At 34.3% G+C, this 22427-nt stretch overlaps 1 protein-coding gene across 1 annotated transcript; it reads left to right on the top strand.

Annotated features, from left to right (window-relative positions):
- The first annotated feature begins 5482 nt into the window (after nucleotides 1-5482).
- Nucleotides 5483-21183, top strand: LOC149783806 (E3 ubiquitin-protein ligase TRIM56-like). Its single transcript, XM_089932915.1, has 4 exons — nucleotides 5483-6529; nucleotides 17045-17068; nucleotides 19373-19378; nucleotides 21142-21183. Exons 1-4 carry the CDS (start codon nucleotides 5489-5491, stop codon nucleotides 21181-21183), a joined length of 1113 nt encoding a protein of 370 aa, XP_089789041.1. The 5' UTR covers nucleotides 5483-5488.
- Nucleotides 21184-22427: the final 1244 nt, after the last annotated feature.

Raw genomic sequence — 22427 nt, 5'->3', positions numbered from 1 at the left:
TCAGGACAATGAAATTTCATAAACAACATTCACCCGCACCTCTGTGGAAAAACCTCATTATTTAAGCATTGATATTGTATGGAAATGTGTAATAGAGGAAATAAAATCACTTTTTTATTACACTTTTCTTTAATCTATAATAATAATAATAATAATAATAATAATAATAATTTGTGAATAATGGTATTGTTTATTATTTTTATTGACGATTACCACTGCAAAATACATCGACTAAATCTGTTAAGTCCTGGAATTACAAGAAATAATAAGCTAATCTTCATTTTCATTTAAGGTATTTATAATATGAGTAACAATGTACACTTTACTCGAAGTGAGTGATCGAATTTTACCAAACTCAGTTTTGTATGTCCTCAGTTGCATTTACTTCCTAGTAAAGCTAATGATGTTTAAATATATTTCGTTTTTCTATTTGTTTTACAAACCTTAATGTCTTATTAACAAATGGTGATGATATAATTTAGATGGGAATACTATTAGCATTTGAACCTGTCTCTATGGATTTCGTACGTACAATCCTGATGAAGAGTGCACCAAAGTCATGTGAACGTGATCCAATTCCATCATCACTGCTGCTTGAGTGCTTAGATCCAGAATTGCCTTCACTAACTGACGTTATTAATACCTCTCTCTCTCATGCGGTGTATTCCCATCATTTTAAAAACTGCCACTGTAAAGCCTCTGCTGAAGAAACCAACACTAGACCATAACGATTTAAAGAACTACTGCCCAGTTTATAATCTCCCATTCATATAAACAATCTTAGAAAATGTTTTTCTATCCAGGTTATATCTCATCTGAATTCAAACAGTCTTTTTAGCAATGTACAATCTGCATATCGCCCTTGCCACAGTACTGAAACTACTCTTCTAAAAGTAGTTATTCACATTTTCTCTGCGTTGGATAGCGGAAAGATTACAGTTCTCACCCTCCTTGATTTGTCTGCAGCATTTGACAAAATTGACCATGATAAATTACTTCACCATCTCCAGCATGTATTTGGCATTCATGGTACAGCCTTACTGTGGTTCAAGTCCTACTTGGTCAACAGGACACAAATTATATCTGTAAATGAAATACACTCAAGTCCAGTTGATCTATGTTGTGGTGTTCCACAGGGGTCTGTTCTTGGACGTGTTCTCTTCATTATGTACACTCAGTCGCTCTCAACTGTCATAGATCATCATCCAGTGTCTCACCAATTGTACGCTAATGACACCCAAATATACAAATCTAGCCACCGAACTGAAGTTGATGCTACCATCCAAGGTGTAGAGAAGTGCATTTCTGATATGAAATCATGGATGACATGTAACAAGCTGCAGATGAACGATGATAAAACTGAAGCCATTCTGATCACACCAACATTAAATTCACACAGTCAGGACGAAACCTAGGTGTTGCTCTGGACAGTACTCTCACATGGCACCAACATATCATGAACATATGCAAGGCTGCATATCGAGCTGAGACGCTTCAGCTCATTTCGCAAATATATTTCAGTTGATGCCACTAAAACACTTGTGTGTTCATTAATACTTTCAAGACTGGACTATTGTAACTCAATTATGTCTGGTTCATCTCAATATCTGCTCCAGAAGCTTCAAAAAGTTCAAAACACAGATGCTCGGATCATACTTAGAGTACCACGATCAGAGCACACCTCACCGCTGCTCTGTACCCTACACTGGCTATCCATTCGATACAGAATCAAACACAAACTTTGTTCTCTGTGCTAATTGTCACTGTCGGACTCTAGTCCAATATACCTATCCGACCTCACCCAAGTTTACACACCAGCACGATACTTACGCTCCTTTTCCGACAATCGTATACTCATTATTCCCACTATGAAAACAAAGTCATATGGACAGCGTTCTTTTGCATACCAGGGCCCATCAACGTGGAATGAATTACCCACTGAACATAGACACAAAGACACTATAATCCCGTTCAAGAGTTCTCAAAAAATTCACTTATTTCGACAACAAAAATAAACTTAAGGATCTAATAATGTTTCCTACCTTAAATATTCTCAGCATGTTTTTTTTTTTTTTTTTAAATTTAATGGTGTTTGTGTTTGTAATCGTATCATTATATTTTTTTTATCTTATAGGTGTTGTCTAATGTTGTAAAGCGCTTATAGCTTCTAAAGATTAGGCGCTATACAAAGTCCTCATCATTATTATTATTATTATCATTATTATTATTATTATTATTATTAAAAGTCCTTAATGCAGAAAATCTCAGCATGCTATGTTTCTTGCCTGCTAAAAATCTGCAGATCCTCGCATATCCATTTGGTCATGAAACTTGCCGAGAGAAAAGTAAAGCAGGAGAAAAATCCACAATTAATTGAAGAAAATTTCATGTCTTGACACCTCCTGATGAAATATTTTGGTCCTGAGTTCAGGATATTTCTAGATTATTTAATGACAGTCCACTACAGGCTGTGATATGACTGCGATTGTTTTGTTCATGTGTACGTCTTAGGATACGCTTCTTTAGGGCATAACACTTGCAAGGAATGTAATTTGATGGTTCTGATGTTAAGACATATATGTAGGTGATTTGCAAAGACAAATACATTTTTTTATATTAAAGCTAGCAATTTATTGCGAACTATTTTAGACATTTTATTTTTTGTAAATATGAAAAATTCTGAAGCATTTGCAGTAAAGTCAGTAGCAAAAAAGATTTAAGCGTCAGTGGTAGGAACTTTACACACACTGGAACCTGTCTTGAAAGACCACTACTTCTGCCAAAACATAATGGTTTCTCATGATAGGTGGTCCCTCATTACAGGTCATAACTTTGTATAATCAATAATTCTGTACAGGGAGAACCTGATCTCTCAAGACAGGTGGTCTCTAATAGCAGTAGTCTTTCAAGACATGTTTTAATGAACTGAAGAATGGTCAAATATAAGGCAACCAAACTTTGCTGTTTTTTTTATTCATTAGGTCTTGTGTTAAAAATTTCTACGATTATTTGGGATTTAATTCGCAGTAGCAAAGTTATTATTGTTATATTTTCACTTTGTATTTCAGATAATTAAATTGTTTGTTGAATTTTACGAAAAGTGATGGTTTTCGCTCTTTTCTGTTACTTTGTTTAAGACCAAGAAGCAATAATGCTCTACCGTTTGTTGCCAGGTGTTTGTTGATCAGCCACTTGGGATTTTCCACTCCAGTACTGGCTTTCCAATCGCAGCTATATTGTCTGGTTATCGCCCCTAGCTGGAGGCGCACTTGCAATGTGGCCAGAAAGCTGCTCGAATCTAGACCTGATAGTATCTGTGAACGGCAGTTGTTTCGTTCTGTCCCTAATCTCAGCATTGGTGAAGTGTCGTGTGGGAGTGATGTTTTTGGAGGCACCAATGGTCAAAGGCATTAATCATTTTATCCATTGTCTTTTTAAGAGTCCAAGTGTCCGCAAAGTGGAACAAGACTGGTAAAACGTATGCGTTATCTTTTTAACAAGCATTATCTGTTAACTCCCGACACATATGTTTGTCATGAAACCAAGAGCGATTTTCATGTGCCGTGTGATCTTTAATAACTCTTGAAGCCATATCTTTGATCAAGGGGGCTTTTTATATTGAACGCAAATCTCTATGTCTTTGTCTCACGTCACTCCTCCCTCCCCTCTCTGTCATCTCTGCAGGTATGTTTGGGAAACATCGCAGAAAAAGTGTTGTTAGTCAGTGTATCTGCTCAGCGTGAGGAATTTTTTTCCTTTTGGTTCAGTCGCAACCAAATATATTTTTTTAAAGGTCATAACCTGTCACGTGTTTTTGGTTTAAAGGCACCATCTATTTCTCTCTCTCTCTCTCTCTAACATTATTACTTTAGTCTTTAGACGCAAATGTGTCGGAAACATCGGGAAATGAATTTGGATTATTACTAGGCATTAAAGAAAAGGATATTACCCGTCTTGGTTCACAGTGTCAAAAAGACCGCAGAGTCGACTTTTTGATGCCACCTGTGTTTGTATATTACACTGACAGAGTCGCCCCAAATACCGTCAACTATTTTTCAAAAATCAAAGTAGCATTTGGTCCAGGATTTGCGATGGACAACTAATAAAGTGAAATCCAATATAGTTTATTGCTTCTATTTCTTTATTATGTGTGTAGTTTGTACCTCTATTGTAACATAGAAGCAACTAATTTGCCACTGCCGAAATATTTAAAATTGACGGATTTGACCTAAAACGGGAGAGAAAAAAAATCATTATCTACGTTGGGAATAGACTAATCATTTAACTATATGACGATGAGTAAAGTAAATTTTTAAATTACTTTAGTTCTCCACGATGGCTTATATATATATATATATATATATATATATATATATATATATATATATATATATATATATAATACCATCATACAGGTGAGATAATTTGTAATTCGTACTCCACTGAAATTCGAACCCAGGTCCGCGGGTAAACGGCACCCATCGCATTGCCTACACACACTAGCCCATATTCCCTCACGACTAAGCACACATCACCAAAAATGATTTTACTCAATCGGTATTATTTGCGCTCGTTTGTAGCAGAAACACTCGCAAGACGACCTAGTAATTAATTCTCGTGTATCTACACAGTCATTTCGGATTCCTATGAAAGAAATCAAGGTATATAGAATTAATTATAGAGAATTATAAATATACACCAGACAGAACGGAAAGTGCTATCCCGTAGAATCCCCGTCGAGTACGAATTGAAAATTCTCTAACCTGTATGATAGTATTATTTGCATTAAAATATTAATTCTGTCTACTATTATCAAGCATTCTTGTATAGGAATCCAGGGAAAGCACTTTCCGTTCTGTCTGGTGCATATTTCTAATTCTCTCTCCCCCCAACCTCTCTCTCTCCCTTTCTCTCTCTCTCTCTCTCTCTCTCTCTCTCTCTCTCTCTCTCTCTCTCTATTTGTATTCAGATATATCACATTAATTGCTTTGTTTCTTTCCGTGGATAATATGTACGTGTGAAACTGTCTTTTCATGATATCGTCTGTTTATATATTTTGCAAAGTGTTCTTTTTTAAAGGTATTATTTTTAATACTTCACTTAAGATTTTTTTTATCACATTTTATTAATCATAGGTGTTTGTTGTTGTTGCTCTGTCACAGTTTTTGTTCTTTTCCTATTGCTTTTTTGTGTTGTTATTAAAATGATGCATAATGAGAGATGATTTGTTACGTTGGTTAAGCATCATTACTTGGCGAAATAATTATACATGGTATAAATGATCAATATCGTAATTTCTATCAAATTTTATATTTTATCCACAGAAGGGACGATACTACTGATCATAAAGCTATTCTCCCCAACAGGTTGTGCTACTGTAATAAATAATAATTTCCATCGTAGCAAGGACCAAATTATTTGGTCCGCAACGGCTTGCCATACATATATGACTTTATACTGATGGAATGAAACGTCAGCACCTTCCAATATGGCGGCGACAAGAGATGAATGCAGTATTTGTATGGAGATTTTTAAGGATCCTAAGCTAATATCATGTCACCATAGTTTCTGCTACAAGTGTCTTGAGGATTATATACGAGTTAACCTTCATAATGGTCAGTTTGATTGCCCCATTTGCAGGAAAAATATAGAATTACCCAAGGGAGGTGTGTCGGATTTCCAAACCAACTATTTCATTGATTGTGACTTCGGTGAGAACTTTTGCTGTGATATTTGTGGTCCGAAAAGCGTGGCGTGTAAAAGATGTCTGGATTGCGATGAGAATTTGTGCCAATCATGTCATTATGTCCACGAAAAGTCAAAAGCGACAAGGAATCACAAAATATGTGATTTGGGAACTCTAGATCCTGAAATGAAAGGTAAGATTCGACAGCGTATATTTTGTTATCAGCATACGGACGAGGAGATCAAGCTTTTCTGCCAAGACTGTAATATACTTATTTGTGTCCTGTGCAAAGCAGTTAGTCACGACAATCATGCAACAAAAACTGTTGCTGATGCTGCCGATGAAATAAAAAAGACTATACAAACCAAACTGAATGAATGTTCAAGCAAGCTGAAACGTATAAATGCTTCCAAACAAAAGGCAGAAGAGCTGGATAGAAATATAGACGATGCGGAGCGGAAGGAAATAAAAGCAGTTGAAGATCAGCGTTCGCGGTTATACACAGTACTCGATCAGGAATTTACAAAAGTGAAAGATAAAATAATTTCCTTTTACCATAATCTGAAAAAACAAAATGCAGTTTTCAAACGAGAGGTCGAGGATGCATACAAAACGTGTTCTAACGCACATGACAATGCCCAAACGTTAACTGATCATGGGACGGACGTCGAGATAATTAAGAATGGTTTGTCTCTGGAACAATTAATTTCTGCAGCCATATCAAAGACTGATCGAGCACCTGAAACACGGTTGGAGAGGAACCTCTTTTCGCCAGCTGAAATCAAGCCACGTGATTTAATTCCCCTGATAGGAATGATGCGAGACTCAACTGTAAAAATCCCCGTAAGTATCAGTTCTCATAAACTGCAGGTACTAGTTTAGATAAAAACTATAACCTTAATCGTTCCCATTGATTAAAGAAGTGTTTGTAATTGCAATGGAAGCAATGGCCGCATTTTCATTTCTTTTATTAGCTTCCTGCACAGATATTCTTAAAATGTACTGATGAGCGCTGAACTTTGGCGCTGGGGTGCAGTATATGTACTACGAAAATATCCTTTAGAACTATTCATATTATACCCCTCCCACAAAACAATTAAACCAAATCAACAAGATAAATTTGTCATATATAAAAAAACTATAATTTCTAAGAATAGGATACTGCATTTGTATGAAAAATATCAACGGGGTTTTCTAATCAATACTCCACAACTTTACCTTTTTGTTATATGCTCATTTTGCTTTTCAGCTTAAGGCTGAATAATATAAAGACTACACTACAAAATCAAGAAACTTATTTTATTTGGACTACAGAAGTAAATACACATCCGTAGGTTCATCAATACACAGTTACGATATTAATACGCACATACCACCGGCCAGCTCAGTCATTTGTTTCAAAAATGATTCTCGTTTTGGTCTACTTATAATGAAAGTTAGGGTCATATTATGAATCAATGCGCATAGAAACAATTTTTCCGTTTGGTCTGGAATAGATAGATTTTGTTTTTCCGCCGATCCAACTAAGTTCTGCTTTTCTAACTATGATGGACTACAGTTATAAGCTGGGTCAATTCCGTATGACGTGTATCTGAGCAGTGAAGGGACAGGCTTTGGTTCAACTGTACGCGTGTTTCTGATCTGTAATTGTTTGGAATGATAATGTGGGAAATATATAAATCATTTTAATAGAAATTCTCAAAACAAATACGCAATGGAATATCCCATTCATTTATTTTGAGTGCATCCTGCAGAATGTTATTTCTGTTGGAAATGTAATTGATATTACAATTTAGCAGTGTGTATCGCGTCATTTCTGTTGGAAATGTAATCGATATTACAACTTAGTGTATATCGCGTCATTTCTGTTGGAAATGTAATCGATATTACAATTTAGCAGTGTATATCGCGTCATTTCTGTTGGAAATGTAATCGATATTACAATTTAGCAGTGTGTATCACGTCTTGGAACCGACGTAATTCGGATTTGGAGTGCCAAGAAAGTGCATTTTGAGTAACTTCAAGATGCAAAAATGTAAGTATATTTAATGCGATTTATAATACCAGCCAGGGAAGATATACATATATGTCCTGTCGCTGGAATTCTCAACACTATAAAAAATGTGAAATGGGGACAATTGAAAAACTACGGTGTGACAGTCCATTTAGCCAGCGGAAATAAGACATTTTCTTCGTCTTGGCTGAATGGATCTGAGGCTCATGTTTTCTACCAAAACCTTCTTCAGTCCTTTCTTTTCTTTTGAATTTAGTGTTTTTAATGACTTGTAAAATGGGACGTATCAACGGGAGACGCAATAGCCGTTGGCCTTAATGTGTTTTCTTATGCTATTTTTTTATAGACCCTAGAGAGCACGGCTCATGGTCTGAACCATTCGATTTGCTACAGGTTATGAGCATTTCTCCAAAGTAATTGTTTAAATGATCAGAATAGTATTTTATTAGTGCATATCTTATATTTATTGTGAACATTGCGAATCCAACGTTCATTCGTTTGCATGAATGAAAGATTATTTTGTGAGTCGTGAACTTATCCGCATTGTTAACTTTATGTCTCTACTTTAAAATGGACATAACAGCTTGTTTAGTTTTTCGACAAAGAAATCTCATCCAAAGCTAAAGCGTCTGCTACTTGAGCGTACATTGTTCATAAAGTAGTCCAGAATACAATATACTATATTTAGACACACGTGTCGTGCAGTATGAAGCCGTACAGTCTGGACGAATATTGCACAATTCTGATAATGTAAAGTTAAGGTAGAAAAGAAACGAGGATATATTAATTGCTTCATATTACAAAATTTGAAATATTGTAATGGTAACTGCATGTGTGAAGATGGGGATGAATAAGATCGATACATTCACGTTTTATACAAGAATATTATATCAGTATTGTTACTTATGAATAAATAAGCCATATGCTATCAGAGCTTTACAAATTTGGAAGTTTTCAGAAATCACAGGTAATGCTATGTAATAAATATGTGTTCTGAGGCCTCAAAGTGAGCAATCGACCTGGAATTGTGTTTGTGCTCTCAGCTAAGGGCGTTATACTTATTATATCACATGATTAAATCAAACATTATATCTATTCTTAAATCCATATATCTTATAAGTTGACGGACCATATAATTGGACATTATTTACCCATAACAATTCTCCATACTAATCCACAGATATGATGTTTTTGTTTTTAATTTTGATTAAAGTTGCACCCCATATTAAGAGAGGTTGGATGCATTATACCAGAAAGTTTATTCGTGACGATGATGGGAGAGCTCAATTACTAGACATAAAAGATTGGTATCATATCAACGCCGCTGCTTGAAAATTTCGCTTGTGTATTATATGGTTAGATTGCTGAACGTATTATAAATTTGGGCGTAGATTCCGGACCAACTGATATCAACCAATATTTCAATCATTTACATGATGACGGGGTTAGTCCACGTGAAAATATCGTCTTCCGACTCTAGTAAGCTGTCATTTTCGTTGCGTAAAGAAACAGCCATCTTGCGACAATATTCTAAACAGCCGTCATGTAACAATGTACGATATGTTATAGCTTTAAATATACGTTTACAAAGACAGTAGAATATTGTAAAATTAATTGCATTTAAATAACCATCGAAATTTTCAAAGCAGGTACGTAATGTATTGTCTAGTTAGGCATATAAATAAAGGTTAATTAATTTTCATTGATAGTAGAATTACACGGTGATGTACCTCTCCTTACTTGCCTGATTAAATATATCTGTCCTTTTTTATCATGCCGTGCCCCTTGAAACAGTAGTTGACAGTGTATGATTCATAAACCGCACTCTTTTTGTATTGATTTACTTATTAAGTGTATAAAAGTACTCTTATTTTTGTGAAATATATTGTTATGAGTCTATGCTCTTAAAAAGTAACAGAGAAGAGTGAAGACAACAAGCTTTGTAAAAATTAACAAACAATTTATATCCCTATATACAAAGTGAAAAATGAGAATAAATAAGAACATACGGTATTGCGAATTGAATCCACTAATAATCCAAGAATTAAAAATCACAAGTGCTATGAAGGAAATGTTCTAAGTGAATTTCAGTTCGAATCCCAATAAAATTCCAGATTGAAGGCTATGATGTCTGGAATAGTCAGCGTTGTACTGATGTGTCAACAATCTCTTGTTGAATCACATAAAATATTATTCCAGTTTTGAATTCTGTATAAAATTCAGTAAATATCTTTGTCCCAGAATTATATCAGTGCACTATTGTATTCCCATGGAAACTAATCATTTGAATTCAATAATTTGAAGGAAAAACATCAGCCCAAACTGGCCACAACATAATAGAGCTTAACGTATCAGATGTTAAAGCAGACTGACAAAGTTCTGACAGTCTCAAGATAATATAGCTCTGTTTGACCTCAGGTCACTAAATAACATTTTCTAAAAACAACCATTGCCGAATGGAAAATAACTTCTTAGCACGATTTAAAGAGCCTAGTTTACTTTAAACATAACATATTAAACATCCTTTGGAATCTCCAAAACTCTGACCGAAATCAACATGTTTATCTGAATAATAATTTGGTTAATTTGCTCATACACAATAGAGAATAATGAAACTATTTTAGTTGCTTACTTAAAAAGTAAGAAAAGTCAATGAGGTCAAACAGAATTGAACTTAATTTTGGACAAGGTTAAGTCCAGTAAACAATGTTACATTACAATAACATAAAATCGAATAAAAATGAGAAACTAAGAAACAGTTAAATTAAATATGTATAACACTTCCTCCCATAACGAAAAAGAAGAATTTATACAATAAATCTTATTTTTTACCATAGGTCAATTATACATGTGCTTTATAAAAAAGAACATAAGAAGAAATCGTATGAATGAGAAAAGGTATTCATAAAATTATATATTTCTAAACACGTGAAAGTGCATCTGTTATTCAATTGTCTTTTCCCTTGATGCGCCTATTGTCAATATTATATTCCTGTAAAAACAAACTGTACCTTAATAATCTCCGATTTTTGTTGCTCATCTTGCCGTTCAAACTAAGGGGGATGTGATCACTAAACACCACAACTGTAGAAGGAGCTGAACTACTGTAAACTTCAAAATGTTGTAACGCCAGTACCAAAGCCGAACATTCCTTCTCGATTGTATAATACTTTATCTGGTGCTTATTTAATCTCTTAGAAAAATAGCACACTGGATGATAAATACCATTTTTATCTTCTTGAATCAAATACTGCTTCAACCCCAACATCACTTGCATCAACAGACAGTTTAAATGATTGGCTGAAATTTGGATTGTATGAACTGGTTGACCTTTAAATATGGCTTTTAACTTATCAAAAGCCTCCTGAAAGTTTTAAATCCATATGAAACTTGCCTTTCTTCCTCAGTAAATTTGTCTTGGGTTCAGCAGTTATGGAAATATTGGAACAAAATGTCCGATAGCATCCAGCCATATCCAAAAATCGCATCAGTTGCTTTTTACTGAAAGGAGCAGGGAATTCAGGGTAGCCTTGACTTTATCATATATAGGTTTAACTTGTATATGTCCAACGTTATGTCCTAGAAATGTTACACAGGCACGGCAAGACTTACTTTTGGACAAATTAATTGTCAAACTTGCATCAGTGAGTCTGTCAAAGAATTTACGAATTCGTTAAATGTTATTTCCAGGTGTCATTGTAGATGATGACATCTTCGATGTAATAATCACAAATATTTTGACAAGAGATTATACTGTTCATTTAACGTTTAAAAGTACTTGGCGAAACTTTCATCCCAACGACATCACTTTATAGTAATAAAGTCTATCTTGAGTCACGAATGCCGAAATTTCCTTTGTCCTTTCCGTCAGTGGAATTTGCCGAAATCATTTCAGAAGGTCAAATGTAGTGACACATTGCATTTCGAATTTTATCAATGCAGTCACAGATTCTTGGTGATGGAAATGAATTTGTTTTAGTCACACTATTCACTTTCTATAATCAGTGCACATTCGGAAAGTACTATCTGGTTTCAGAACAAGTATAAATGGTGATCTCCAGTCGGCACTATAAAATCATTCTATACCAAATACTCAATTTCTTTTTTTCAAGTATTCCTGTACGGGTGTTGTTTCACATGTTTGGAATTTACAATTTCAGCGTCATGGAAGATTTCGTTTGTTCTTGTAGGAACATCTGGAAATAAGTGCTCATATTCAAGTAACAATTGATGCAAATGTGAAAGATTCTGGTCCAGATTATGTATAATTCTGAATTCCGAAGATTTGTTACTTATAAATCAGTATAGTCTGACTGCATTACTTCGCTTAAGTTCTCACTGAGTGGGACAGGTACAACTAAATTAATTGCTTGATTAACCTGGTTATTTCTCTCAACATACTCCCATAACACTTTAATGTGGCAACGTTGTATTTCTTTTCTCCCCCACCCAAGGAGTATTTATGACGCAATTCAAATCATTTACCTTCCTTTCAACTGTGTAGGGACCATACTACTTGGCATGAAGAGGATTTTGTGGTATGGGCAAGAGAGCCAGAAATATATCACCAGGCTAAGTACTCCTTTCCATCGTATTTATTTTATCATACCTTAATTTAATATTTGACTGAGTAGAGTGCAGATTAGTTCTTGCAACCTCACACGCCTTTGACAACTTATACTTAAAATTGGTAGCATAATCGAGAAGTTTGATTTGAGTATCTACATTAGAAAGAATTGTCTCTTTTAACAACTTCAGTGGTCCACGCATAGTGTGTCCAGAAAAAAAGTTCAAAGGGACTGCAGCCTAAAGATTATTGAACTGATTTCCTAGCAGCAAACAAAACTAAATGAATGTCTTCATCCCAATCTTTACCTGTATCGAAACAATATGACCGAATCATATTTTTCAAAGTTTGATGAAATCTTTCTAAAGCCCATTGGCTGTCAGGGTGATAGGCAGGATATTTGAATTTTCGGATGCCTAATTTGTACATAACTTGCTGGAAAATTCCAGATATAAAATTTGACCCTTGATCAGATTGGACAGATTTAGGAAGGTCTAACTGAGTAAAATAAAAACATTACCAAAACTTTACTATTGTTTTAGTTTTAATATTCCTCAACAGAATTACATCTGGGAACGTTGTTGACGCACAAGTATAGCCAACAGGTATTGGTTACCTGACTTGGTCTTAGATAAGGGACTAACACAATCTACCATTATTCTGCTAAATGGTTCGTCAAATGCAGGAATAGGTTGCAGATGAGCCTTATGTATCTTCTGATTGGGTTTTCCTACCATTTGACAAGTAAGACAAAGTCTGCAGTATTTATAAACATCAATTTTAATGTTTGGTCAATAAAAGTGATTCAAGATCTTGCTTTAATTCTTATTATTCCCTAAATAACCAGCCAAACGAGTGGCATGGGCCAGACTATGTATTTCCTCTCTGTATGATTTAGGAACTACATTTTGATTGTTCACTGACTACTTGTCACCGACAGGTACCTCGGGAGGTCTCAATTTTCTCATAAGAATCCCATTGTTAATGAAATAACAAACATGTACTACTTTGGCTTCAGTTTCACTATTGGCCCTTTAAGACAAATAGGAGATCTCATGACCTTTTTCCTGTTCGAGGACAAGTAATTGTCGTTTGTCACCCTGAACAGAAGAAAGAGAATGAATAGTTAAAAGAGGATCAATGTTATCAATATATTTTGATTGATCCAAGCAAGAAATTTGAATCTGAATTTGTATGTAAAGTGGGAATGTGCGTTTCACTTGCCAGCTCTAGTTGTCTTATTCTAAATTGATATTCCCTTACTTCCTTCTCTCTTTGCATTTACATTTGCATTAACCTATCTTCTTTTTCCTTCTCAAATCACATTGTCTTACTTCCCTCTCTCGTCCTTTTGTACGATTTATATCTATAACTGAACATGTCTTATCTCAAGTTCCAATTTTAGATGCACTTCCACTTTCAAATTTTATAATCACTCCTAAGTAGAATTCAAAGATATTCTCTACGTTTGATGATATTGAAAAAAGCTTGCTGATTTCGCGAAAGATTTCTAAAATGTGAAATAATAATTGGGATTTAAAATTCCGAAACTAAGGGAATTTATATTACAAAAACAAAGTTTTCTGAAATATCTTGGCAAAATTCGTATAATAAGGGTGTTCGCCCACTTGTCTGTTACGAATCTATGCTCTGAAAATAAGTCCAAAACCAAGGGTGAAAGCAACAAAATTTGTAAAATTTAACAAATAATTTATTTCCCGAGACACAAAGTAAAAAATGAGAATAAAAAAATCTTATGGTATTGCGAATTGAATCCAAAAATAATCCAAGATCTAAAAAACAAGTAATATCAACGAAAAGGTCAAAGTGAATCTCAGTTCTATCACAGTGAACTTCAAGATTGAACGCTGTGACGTGTGTAATAGCGTTGTACTAATGTGTAGACAATCTCTTGTTGAATCATAGAAAACATAATTCCAGTTTTGAATTCTGTATAAAATTCAGTAAATATCTTTGTCCTAGAATTATATCGGAGCACTATTGTATTTCCCATCGAAAATAATAACTTGAATTCAATAATTTGAAGAAAAACAATTCAGCCCAAACTGGTCACAAGATAATACACCTTAACGTGTCAGACGTTAAAGCACGACTGATAAAATTATGACAGTCTCAAGATAATATAGTTCTATGCTTAACCTCAGGTCACAAGAAAGCATTTTCTAAAAAACAATAATTGCCTAATGGAAAATAACTTTCTAGCTCGATTTAATGAGCATTGCTTACGTAACACATAATAACATATTAACATATTAAATGTCTTTTAGAATCTCCAAAGCTCTGATCGAAATCAACATGTTTACCTGAATAATAATTATATTAATTCGCCCATATACAATAAAGAATAATGAAACTAATTTTAGTTGTTTGCTTAAAGAAAGGTTAATCAGGTCAAACAGTATTGAACTCAATGTAGGAAAAGGGCAATTTCAATAGTTCAATTTGTTGCATCTTATGGTGAAAAATATAAATAAAACCGAAACCTAGAGTTAACAGAAATTTCTCCTTATAAATCTACAGTATACCTTTCTTGTTTGCAACTGCTTTTTGTACATGTAACATATTAGTGCCGCTGTTGTATTTTACAGGCATTAAATTATCGATACTATTCGCGATGCACAGCCTACGATACGACACAGTATCGATACAAATGTCAACTTGATGGTCATTTCATCTTTAAAGATGTGCCAGTAGTAGGGAGGTGCGTTTTATATGTGTTGACATCTTGGTTGTATTTCGAGTATGCGGATTACAGACATAGACGCATGATCTGTGAATATGCCATTCTCTTTCGTGACAAGATAAAAAATATTACACTTCCGAAACAGACTAACTGTTGTCAGTGATTTAAATTGAACATTTTAGGCCATTTCAGGGTACTTCATTTGACAAGATGCCGGACTCACTTTAGCCAGCACGCCCTTTGTGTTGCACTGGATGAATACTTTTAAAATGCATTGTTTCCTGTCATCATTTGAATTTAGAAGGCTCGAAGGTATCATCTTCAAAACAGAATACACTTTTGATTTTCTCATGCAAGCGCAATCGTGACTTCAACACGTTTGAGTGTTTGAGGGAGATGACTAATAACTAAAACCACCATATAGTACTTACTGCAGATGCAAAACAACTGCCACATCAACATACTTCCTGTCGGTGACAACTGACATTATTGACAACACCTACTATTATTCTAAATTATTATTACAAGGTGGATTGGGATCTGCGTCCTCGCCATTGGTGGGCTAATTTTAGTTTTGTCCCGTTGTCACGTGTTGTAACTGATTGCTTATATCAACGTAATAGTGTTCCCTGTGCGCGATTTAATTACTTTGCAGATCATTTTGTGCGAAATGTATCTGTCGCTTTGTGTCTGTTTAGATCGCGTTTTGATGCAGACGTCTAACGTGTCACACGTTGAATATGCCTACTTTTCCGATTTGTGGTTAGTGGTTTACACAGGACTTGAACACAAACAGTAATCAACAATCATAAATGAATATCGCATATTCATTGAATGTTACATCGAATTGTAGCTCTCAAATTCAAGTTGACAAGATACAAAGCAGCAGATACACTTCACTTAAAAGTAATTAAATAATCATTAAATTAATTATATCATAGACGAGGAACCAGTTTGGAATGTCTCCTTTACGTTAATATCTGTTATCAGTGGTTAAACTTGCTGTTGGGATAAAGTATATGACTTAGGATTGACGAGATGGTAGCAGCTTGTAAACCACATGAGCGTGAGGTAGTCATTATATTTTGATTATGACGTTGTCGCATGTTTTTAAAATTTATTTTAATAGTTTTTTTTTTTTTAAATTTATTTAAAGTGACAGAAATGAGTGCGCATGCCAGTGATAGCAGTCTCGGACGAATTCTCAGTTTAAATAACAAAACTTAAACAACTAACAATTATTCTGGATTGGTGAAGATTATGATGACTTGTATAGGGTAAATATAGTTTTTTTTATCCCTTTTTCACCTCTTGTATCGATATGGAACAGATATCGATATGTTGATATCTCGATTGTCAATTTCACCCCTAAATGACAATGACATTGCTGGAATACATATTGTTACTTCAGCGTTTTACAAAAATAAATTAAATTAAAAAAATTAAAAAGAAAGAATAAGGAATGGTTAGAATGATTGTAACCATTAGTACAATTAGACAGAAATGACATAATAATCAAAAGTAGCACCATGAAGCAGATAACTAGTCTCTTGAAAAATTAAACTGGCCATACCAAATATTGATTTTCTGTGCCCCCTTTTCCGTGACAACAGCGTCCACGGTACGTTTTCGCTATTAGTCCTTTTTACTTAGCAGTAGGTAGACGTTATAATGCTATATTGACTGTTATTTACCATTTATAAGTGTTGGTAAAAGTTACGGAAAATCTATCTGCCCATTTATTTCAAATGCTCAGTCTACTTTTGTTCTTACATGTATTGTACGGCGGATCAGTGCAGCTGCATAATGTTTACCTGTTTATAACTGACCCGCCCCGAACAGTACAACATATATTTTGAAATACAGAAACATGGCCATGGGACAACCTTCCAAGTAGATTAGTTCAGAAGGCAACTGTTGTGAATATCAGCAAAGTACTGACATACACAATAATACACTGTAATCGTATATGTGACTATGAGCATGCGTTTCAATCATCTCTTTGAGCTCAAATAAGCGACATTTGTTTCCCCCGATTATGATATTACGGTTTTTTATATTATTTTTTTTCAGGAAGAAAGAAAGAAATACGATGGAGTAAGTATTATGTTCTCTCCTCAACCACCAGGTACATGCTGTGCATTTCACAAGGTTATTTTAGGATTGATAAGACGCGTACATGCATTTAACATACCTTTTTGTCAAAATTTCCTAATATATTTCCCACGAAGTTGCTGTAGGTTTAACGCCATTTGTCATCATATTATTGGATGGCAGTATAAAAAGTAAAGGAGGAGCCTGAGGAGAACAGCCAACCCACGTGAAACTACGGGCAAGCTTTTTCACATACCCACATTGGCCGAGACCGAGACTCAGACCCATGCGGATAGATAAGAGATGGCAGTCATCGGTAAAGGCGAGCGCTTTAGACCACTCGGCCAATCGGAGTTTGATACCATTCAGCCACCAGGGGCCCCGTTACCAAAAAGAAGTTAAGAGCTGATAATTTTGATTGTTGTTGTTATTCAGAGAAAGAGTAAATAATATCATTTTCAATCAAATTATTTTTGCCTAATGATTTGCTTTAAAGTATGAGAAAATCTATTGTTTGAATCGAATTATATACGAATAAGTACACGGTACAATATGTGTCTTCTACAGTTGAAGGAAAACGTAAATTGCATATTATTTTTTGAGTTTTCTCGAAGCAGCTATTGAAGTAAAGATTGTTGTCAAACCCCGACGTTTTGCTCAGATGTAGGATTCATTATCACTGTATTGTTTTCTTTCTGTACTCTGACCAAAATTTGTTTGGAGTAAGAAATTTAATTTGGTGTGATACACAGTACACAACTTATGTTTTACATTATTTTTAAGTGTAAATTTAAAGACGGATGTTTTGTTTTCAAGATAAATTATACAATGTCACGATCAATGGGTTAGACATTCCCCTTTGTATCTGTGCAAGTATTCATTCATGTTCGTGAAACCAGTTAGGCTTGTGCTGTTGGGATGTTTCCTTATACTGTGTATTTATCAATGTTATCAGCAAAATGGTAGCATGCTCCGTGCTGTAAAGGGGCGATAATGCTTGTAATAAATACTCAGCAAATGTGACTCCCTCTACTATCACATTTCTTTCAAGGTAGATATTATTAAAAATGTATGTCATAGTCCGCCCAGGCGTTAATTTGATTACAGATAAATTGTCTCAGAGATAGGGCTTTTGCCAGATATTATCGCCATTAGGTGTGTGTACATTTTGCAAAGTCATTGGCGGGAAAATGCATAATTCTGACCTATTTCAGTATCCGGACTTCATCGTGTGAATTTCGGACACAATTTATATCGTATCTCAGCAAGATATACCCGATGACTCGAATGTGTCTGTCATAATCAGTTCTATATCAGTTACTGACATTTTTCAATGTAGTGATTTAAACAAAGATAGTAAAACAGAGTTATATGTACGAATATATGTATATAATGAATGGTACAGCTCATTCATTTAGAAAATTGATTATTTAATTTTAATGTATGTGTATTCGCATTGTAGTATATTTTATTTGAAGTATGTGTTTATTTAATATTTGATGTGTTTATTTAATATTGGATGTGTTTATTTAATATTGGATGTGTTTATTTAAAATTTGATGTGTTTATTTAATATTGGATGTGTTTATTTAATATTTGATGTGTTTATTTAATAGTGGATCTATTTATTTTATTAGCCACACACAACACTATTATTGATGAGTTCTCAATAATAATTCCCTTCGTCTGGTTGATTAATTATCAAATCCAAAATGGTCTACGAATTACAAATACTATGTGAATATTTCTCTTGAATATTTATTGAAATAAACATCCAGAATAATTCTTAATAACGTTTCAACAAAGAATCTTTTGCTGTTTTTAATGTCAAAGACAATATCGGTAATGTAATTTAAGCTTAAGAGTAGTTCAAGCATAGATTGTTGAGGCACATCGTCATTATCAAGCAGATAATGTATAGGGCTTCTTAGTTTGGTTTCATTATATCCAATGAAATAATGCTAAATAATCTCTTCAGTCAAAATAATTATTTTAGAGTAGAAAATGCTTTGCTATATCGCAATGAACACGTTAGCGAGTACGGTATTGATAATTTTAAATGGAGATAGCAAAGAGATGAGTTGACTAACGAAAAAGCTTTTCGCCGTAATGTTGGAAGTTGATCCTAACTTGTCAAAGTTTCAAAAGTCTATTATTATTTGTCTGAAAACATCACTTGCATGTAGTGAAAGTTTAGTCTGTGTAATGAAAGAGCTTTATCTTTTGTTACCAAATACCAACATGCTCTAAGTGTAGTATACCTGATAAATGATACAACATTAATGCGAGGTTGTTTCTTTATTTCAGGATGAGGTAAGTGCCTGCATTCACTATGAATGTGCATCGCGATGTTACGTAAGTAAATACACCTATCATTTTAGGAGTTCATGTAACATCAGGCTAAATTGGTCAAGAAAATATTGTTGCTGTGGTTGTAGAAAAAATGCAGTCTTATGTAACTATGTATTATTATATATTTGACAAAATTTTTGACATCTGTTAATCTGGTCCTGTGAACTTGAGTGATATTACCAATATCACAATTGTTGCATGATCTTATTTCAAAAATGAGCACAGAAATACTAGATGGTAATGCACGAGATGCAACTCAGTACATCCAGTTGCAATGTCCTCATTATAGCCTGAAGTCGGTGCTGATTAGTAAAAACGACAATTTCTATTTTAAAGTAACTCGTTTCTATGCACGAATCCTAATGCATGCCCATAATTGAAACTTTCCTTTCCTTTCCAGAAAAGAACTACGTTTAGGTTTATCACGGTTGTGACGTAGTGTTTATGGTAAAGTAACACCATTTAAGAACGTTTACCCGTCCAAGTTGCAATGTGTTATGGTTAACATTACAAAGGACTAAAATATTGAAAAAATGTGGATATCAAATATATCTTTTTCAACGTAACATTCATTTTTAAGTTTGAATTCATAGTCTTTATGTATTGATAATACCAGGAGTACAATAACTTTTATATTGGAGTCTGATCAAATCGATGGGAATTAAGGAGGGTCTGTTGTTTAGAGTTGTAGCAAATAATGGCTGCATCTTGTTGGAAACAGAATTTTCAAGGTTGGCACTTTAGGCGCAAAATTGTGGTGAATCATTGGATATAAAATGAATGGTCTTTCTTAGTCAACACATCAATGTAGCTGATATTTTTGTTTGTTCGTCCATCAAATTTGGACATTCCCTCCCCATCCCAAGAGACTACAAACAACCTGTACTCATTTTCTAACTAAGCCGAAAACTTACCCGGAATAGCGATTCCGATTAAAAAAAGGTAACCTTGTCATATATATATATATATATATATATATATATATATATATATATATATATATATATATATATATATATATACTCATTGTATCCTTGGTACGTACCCAAGTAGCGATTTCGATTTTGAAAAAGTAACCTTGTCATTTCTATATACTCGTTATATCCTTGATTCATTAAATCTGTAAAGTTAGAGGCAGGTTTCAGACTTACCTTTTATTTTACTTTGCATTGACTTTAAATATTTACATTTACATGACTCTTCCTCATGAGAACCTCTTTAGTTGGTTGGAGGGTTGCTTGGTTTCTAAACGTTTTTCTCGTCACGTTTATGGCTTTGAAGTTATGCGGAGCGAATCGGAATCAAGTACTTTCCCTGGCTTGGTATCGCGACACTTCGATTACGAGTATGAAGCTATACTGAGATATGAGTATGAAGCTAGACTATCTGAATTATGAATATGAACCTGTACTATCTAGACTATAATTATGAAGTTAAACTATCTGAGCTATGAGTATCACGTTTATTATCTGAGCTATGTTTATGACGGTATACTATCTGATCTACGAACATGAACTTGTACAATCTGAGCTATGTACAGGAAGTTCTACTATCTGAGCTTTGAATACGAACATGTAATATCTAAACTATAAGTATGAACCTGTACTATCTGAGCTACGAGTATGAAGCTAAACTATCTGAGCTATGAGTATGAACCTGTACAACATGAGCTATGAGCATGAAGTTTTACTACTTGAGCTATGAGTCTAAAATTATACTATCAGAACTATGAGTATGAAGCTGTACTATCTGAGTTAACGTTGTGAAGCTGTACAATCTGATCTATCGGTATAAATGTATACTATCTTATCTTTGGATATGAAACTACTGTCTGAGCTGGAATTATGAAGCTATACTATATGAATTATGGGTATGAAGTTGTACTAACTGAGCTACGAGTATATAACTCTAATGTCTGAGCTACTAGAATAAAGTTTTACTATGTGAACTATGGGCATGAAGCTGCTGTATCTGAGCTACGAGTATGAAGCTCTACTATCTGAATTATGGGAATAAAGTTGTACTGTCTAAGCTACGAATATGAATCTGTATTATCTGAGCTACGAGTATGAAGCTGTACTATCTGAGCTACGAGTATGAAGCTGTATTATCTGAGCTACGAGTATGAAGCTATACTATCTGCGCTATTTGTATGAAGCTGTACTATCTGTGCTATGCGTATGAAGCTGTACTATCTGTGCTATGCGTATGAAGCTGTACTATGTGAGCTATGCGTATGAAGCTGTACTATCTGCGCTATTTGTATGAAGCTGTACTATCTGTGCTATGCGTATGAAGCTGTACTATCTGAGATATGCGTATGAAGTTGGTGTGCTGGCTATTTAATTATCTATCCCATGTAAATGATAGGAAAACAATCGTGTGGCATTATTCTCAGGTTTACATTTAATTATTGTGTAATTTGCTTCGTTATGAACAGTGGGATTTAGAAATGAAGATTTACTTATTTTTCAATGAGTATTCGTTTGCAAGAAGTTGTTTCTATTTCTAAGGTTGTTTTTGTTGGATTCACCAACCTGGGAGGATAGTAGTTAAGAAAGATACGATTGAGATGCACCATAAGCAATTTTATGAACGTACGTCCGATGTAATCCGGTCTCCTTTGTGTTGGATAGCGGATTTCGACAAAGACAATTTTAGCTGATGCATACTTGGCGTTCGACCGACTGCAATACAGTGTTAAGGATAAAGCAGTTTTAAAAAAGAAATTGCATAACGAGATTTTGTTTTCCACCAGTTCTTCAACTTGATAGTAACATGCTTTTAATTTATCTAGGTCCTTTGTAAGTGTAACTTAAAATAATATATTAAAGTAGAAGAGTTATTCCCTATATATCGGGGGGGGGGGGACATACTTTCATCAAACATAGGTTTCATATAAGTTTGTCCGCTGACATTTTGGGTTTTAGATTAGATTTATCACCATGTCGGATACTATTTACCTATGGAGCCTGTTGTGGAATCAATGCCTTCTGTATCCAAAAGACAT

This window comes from Sinohyriopsis cumingii, chromosome 14 (genome assembly GCF_028554795.1).
Source record: "Sinohyriopsis cumingii isolate HCF-2022 chromosome 14, ASM2855479v2, whole genome shotgun sequence".
NCBI classification, from domain to species: Eukaryota; Metazoa; Mollusca; class Bivalvia; order Unionida; family Unionidae; genus Sinohyriopsis; species Sinohyriopsis cumingii.
The sequence above is the reverse complement of the archived record's forward strand: the minus strand, read 5'-3'. Positions and strand labels throughout refer to the sequence as shown.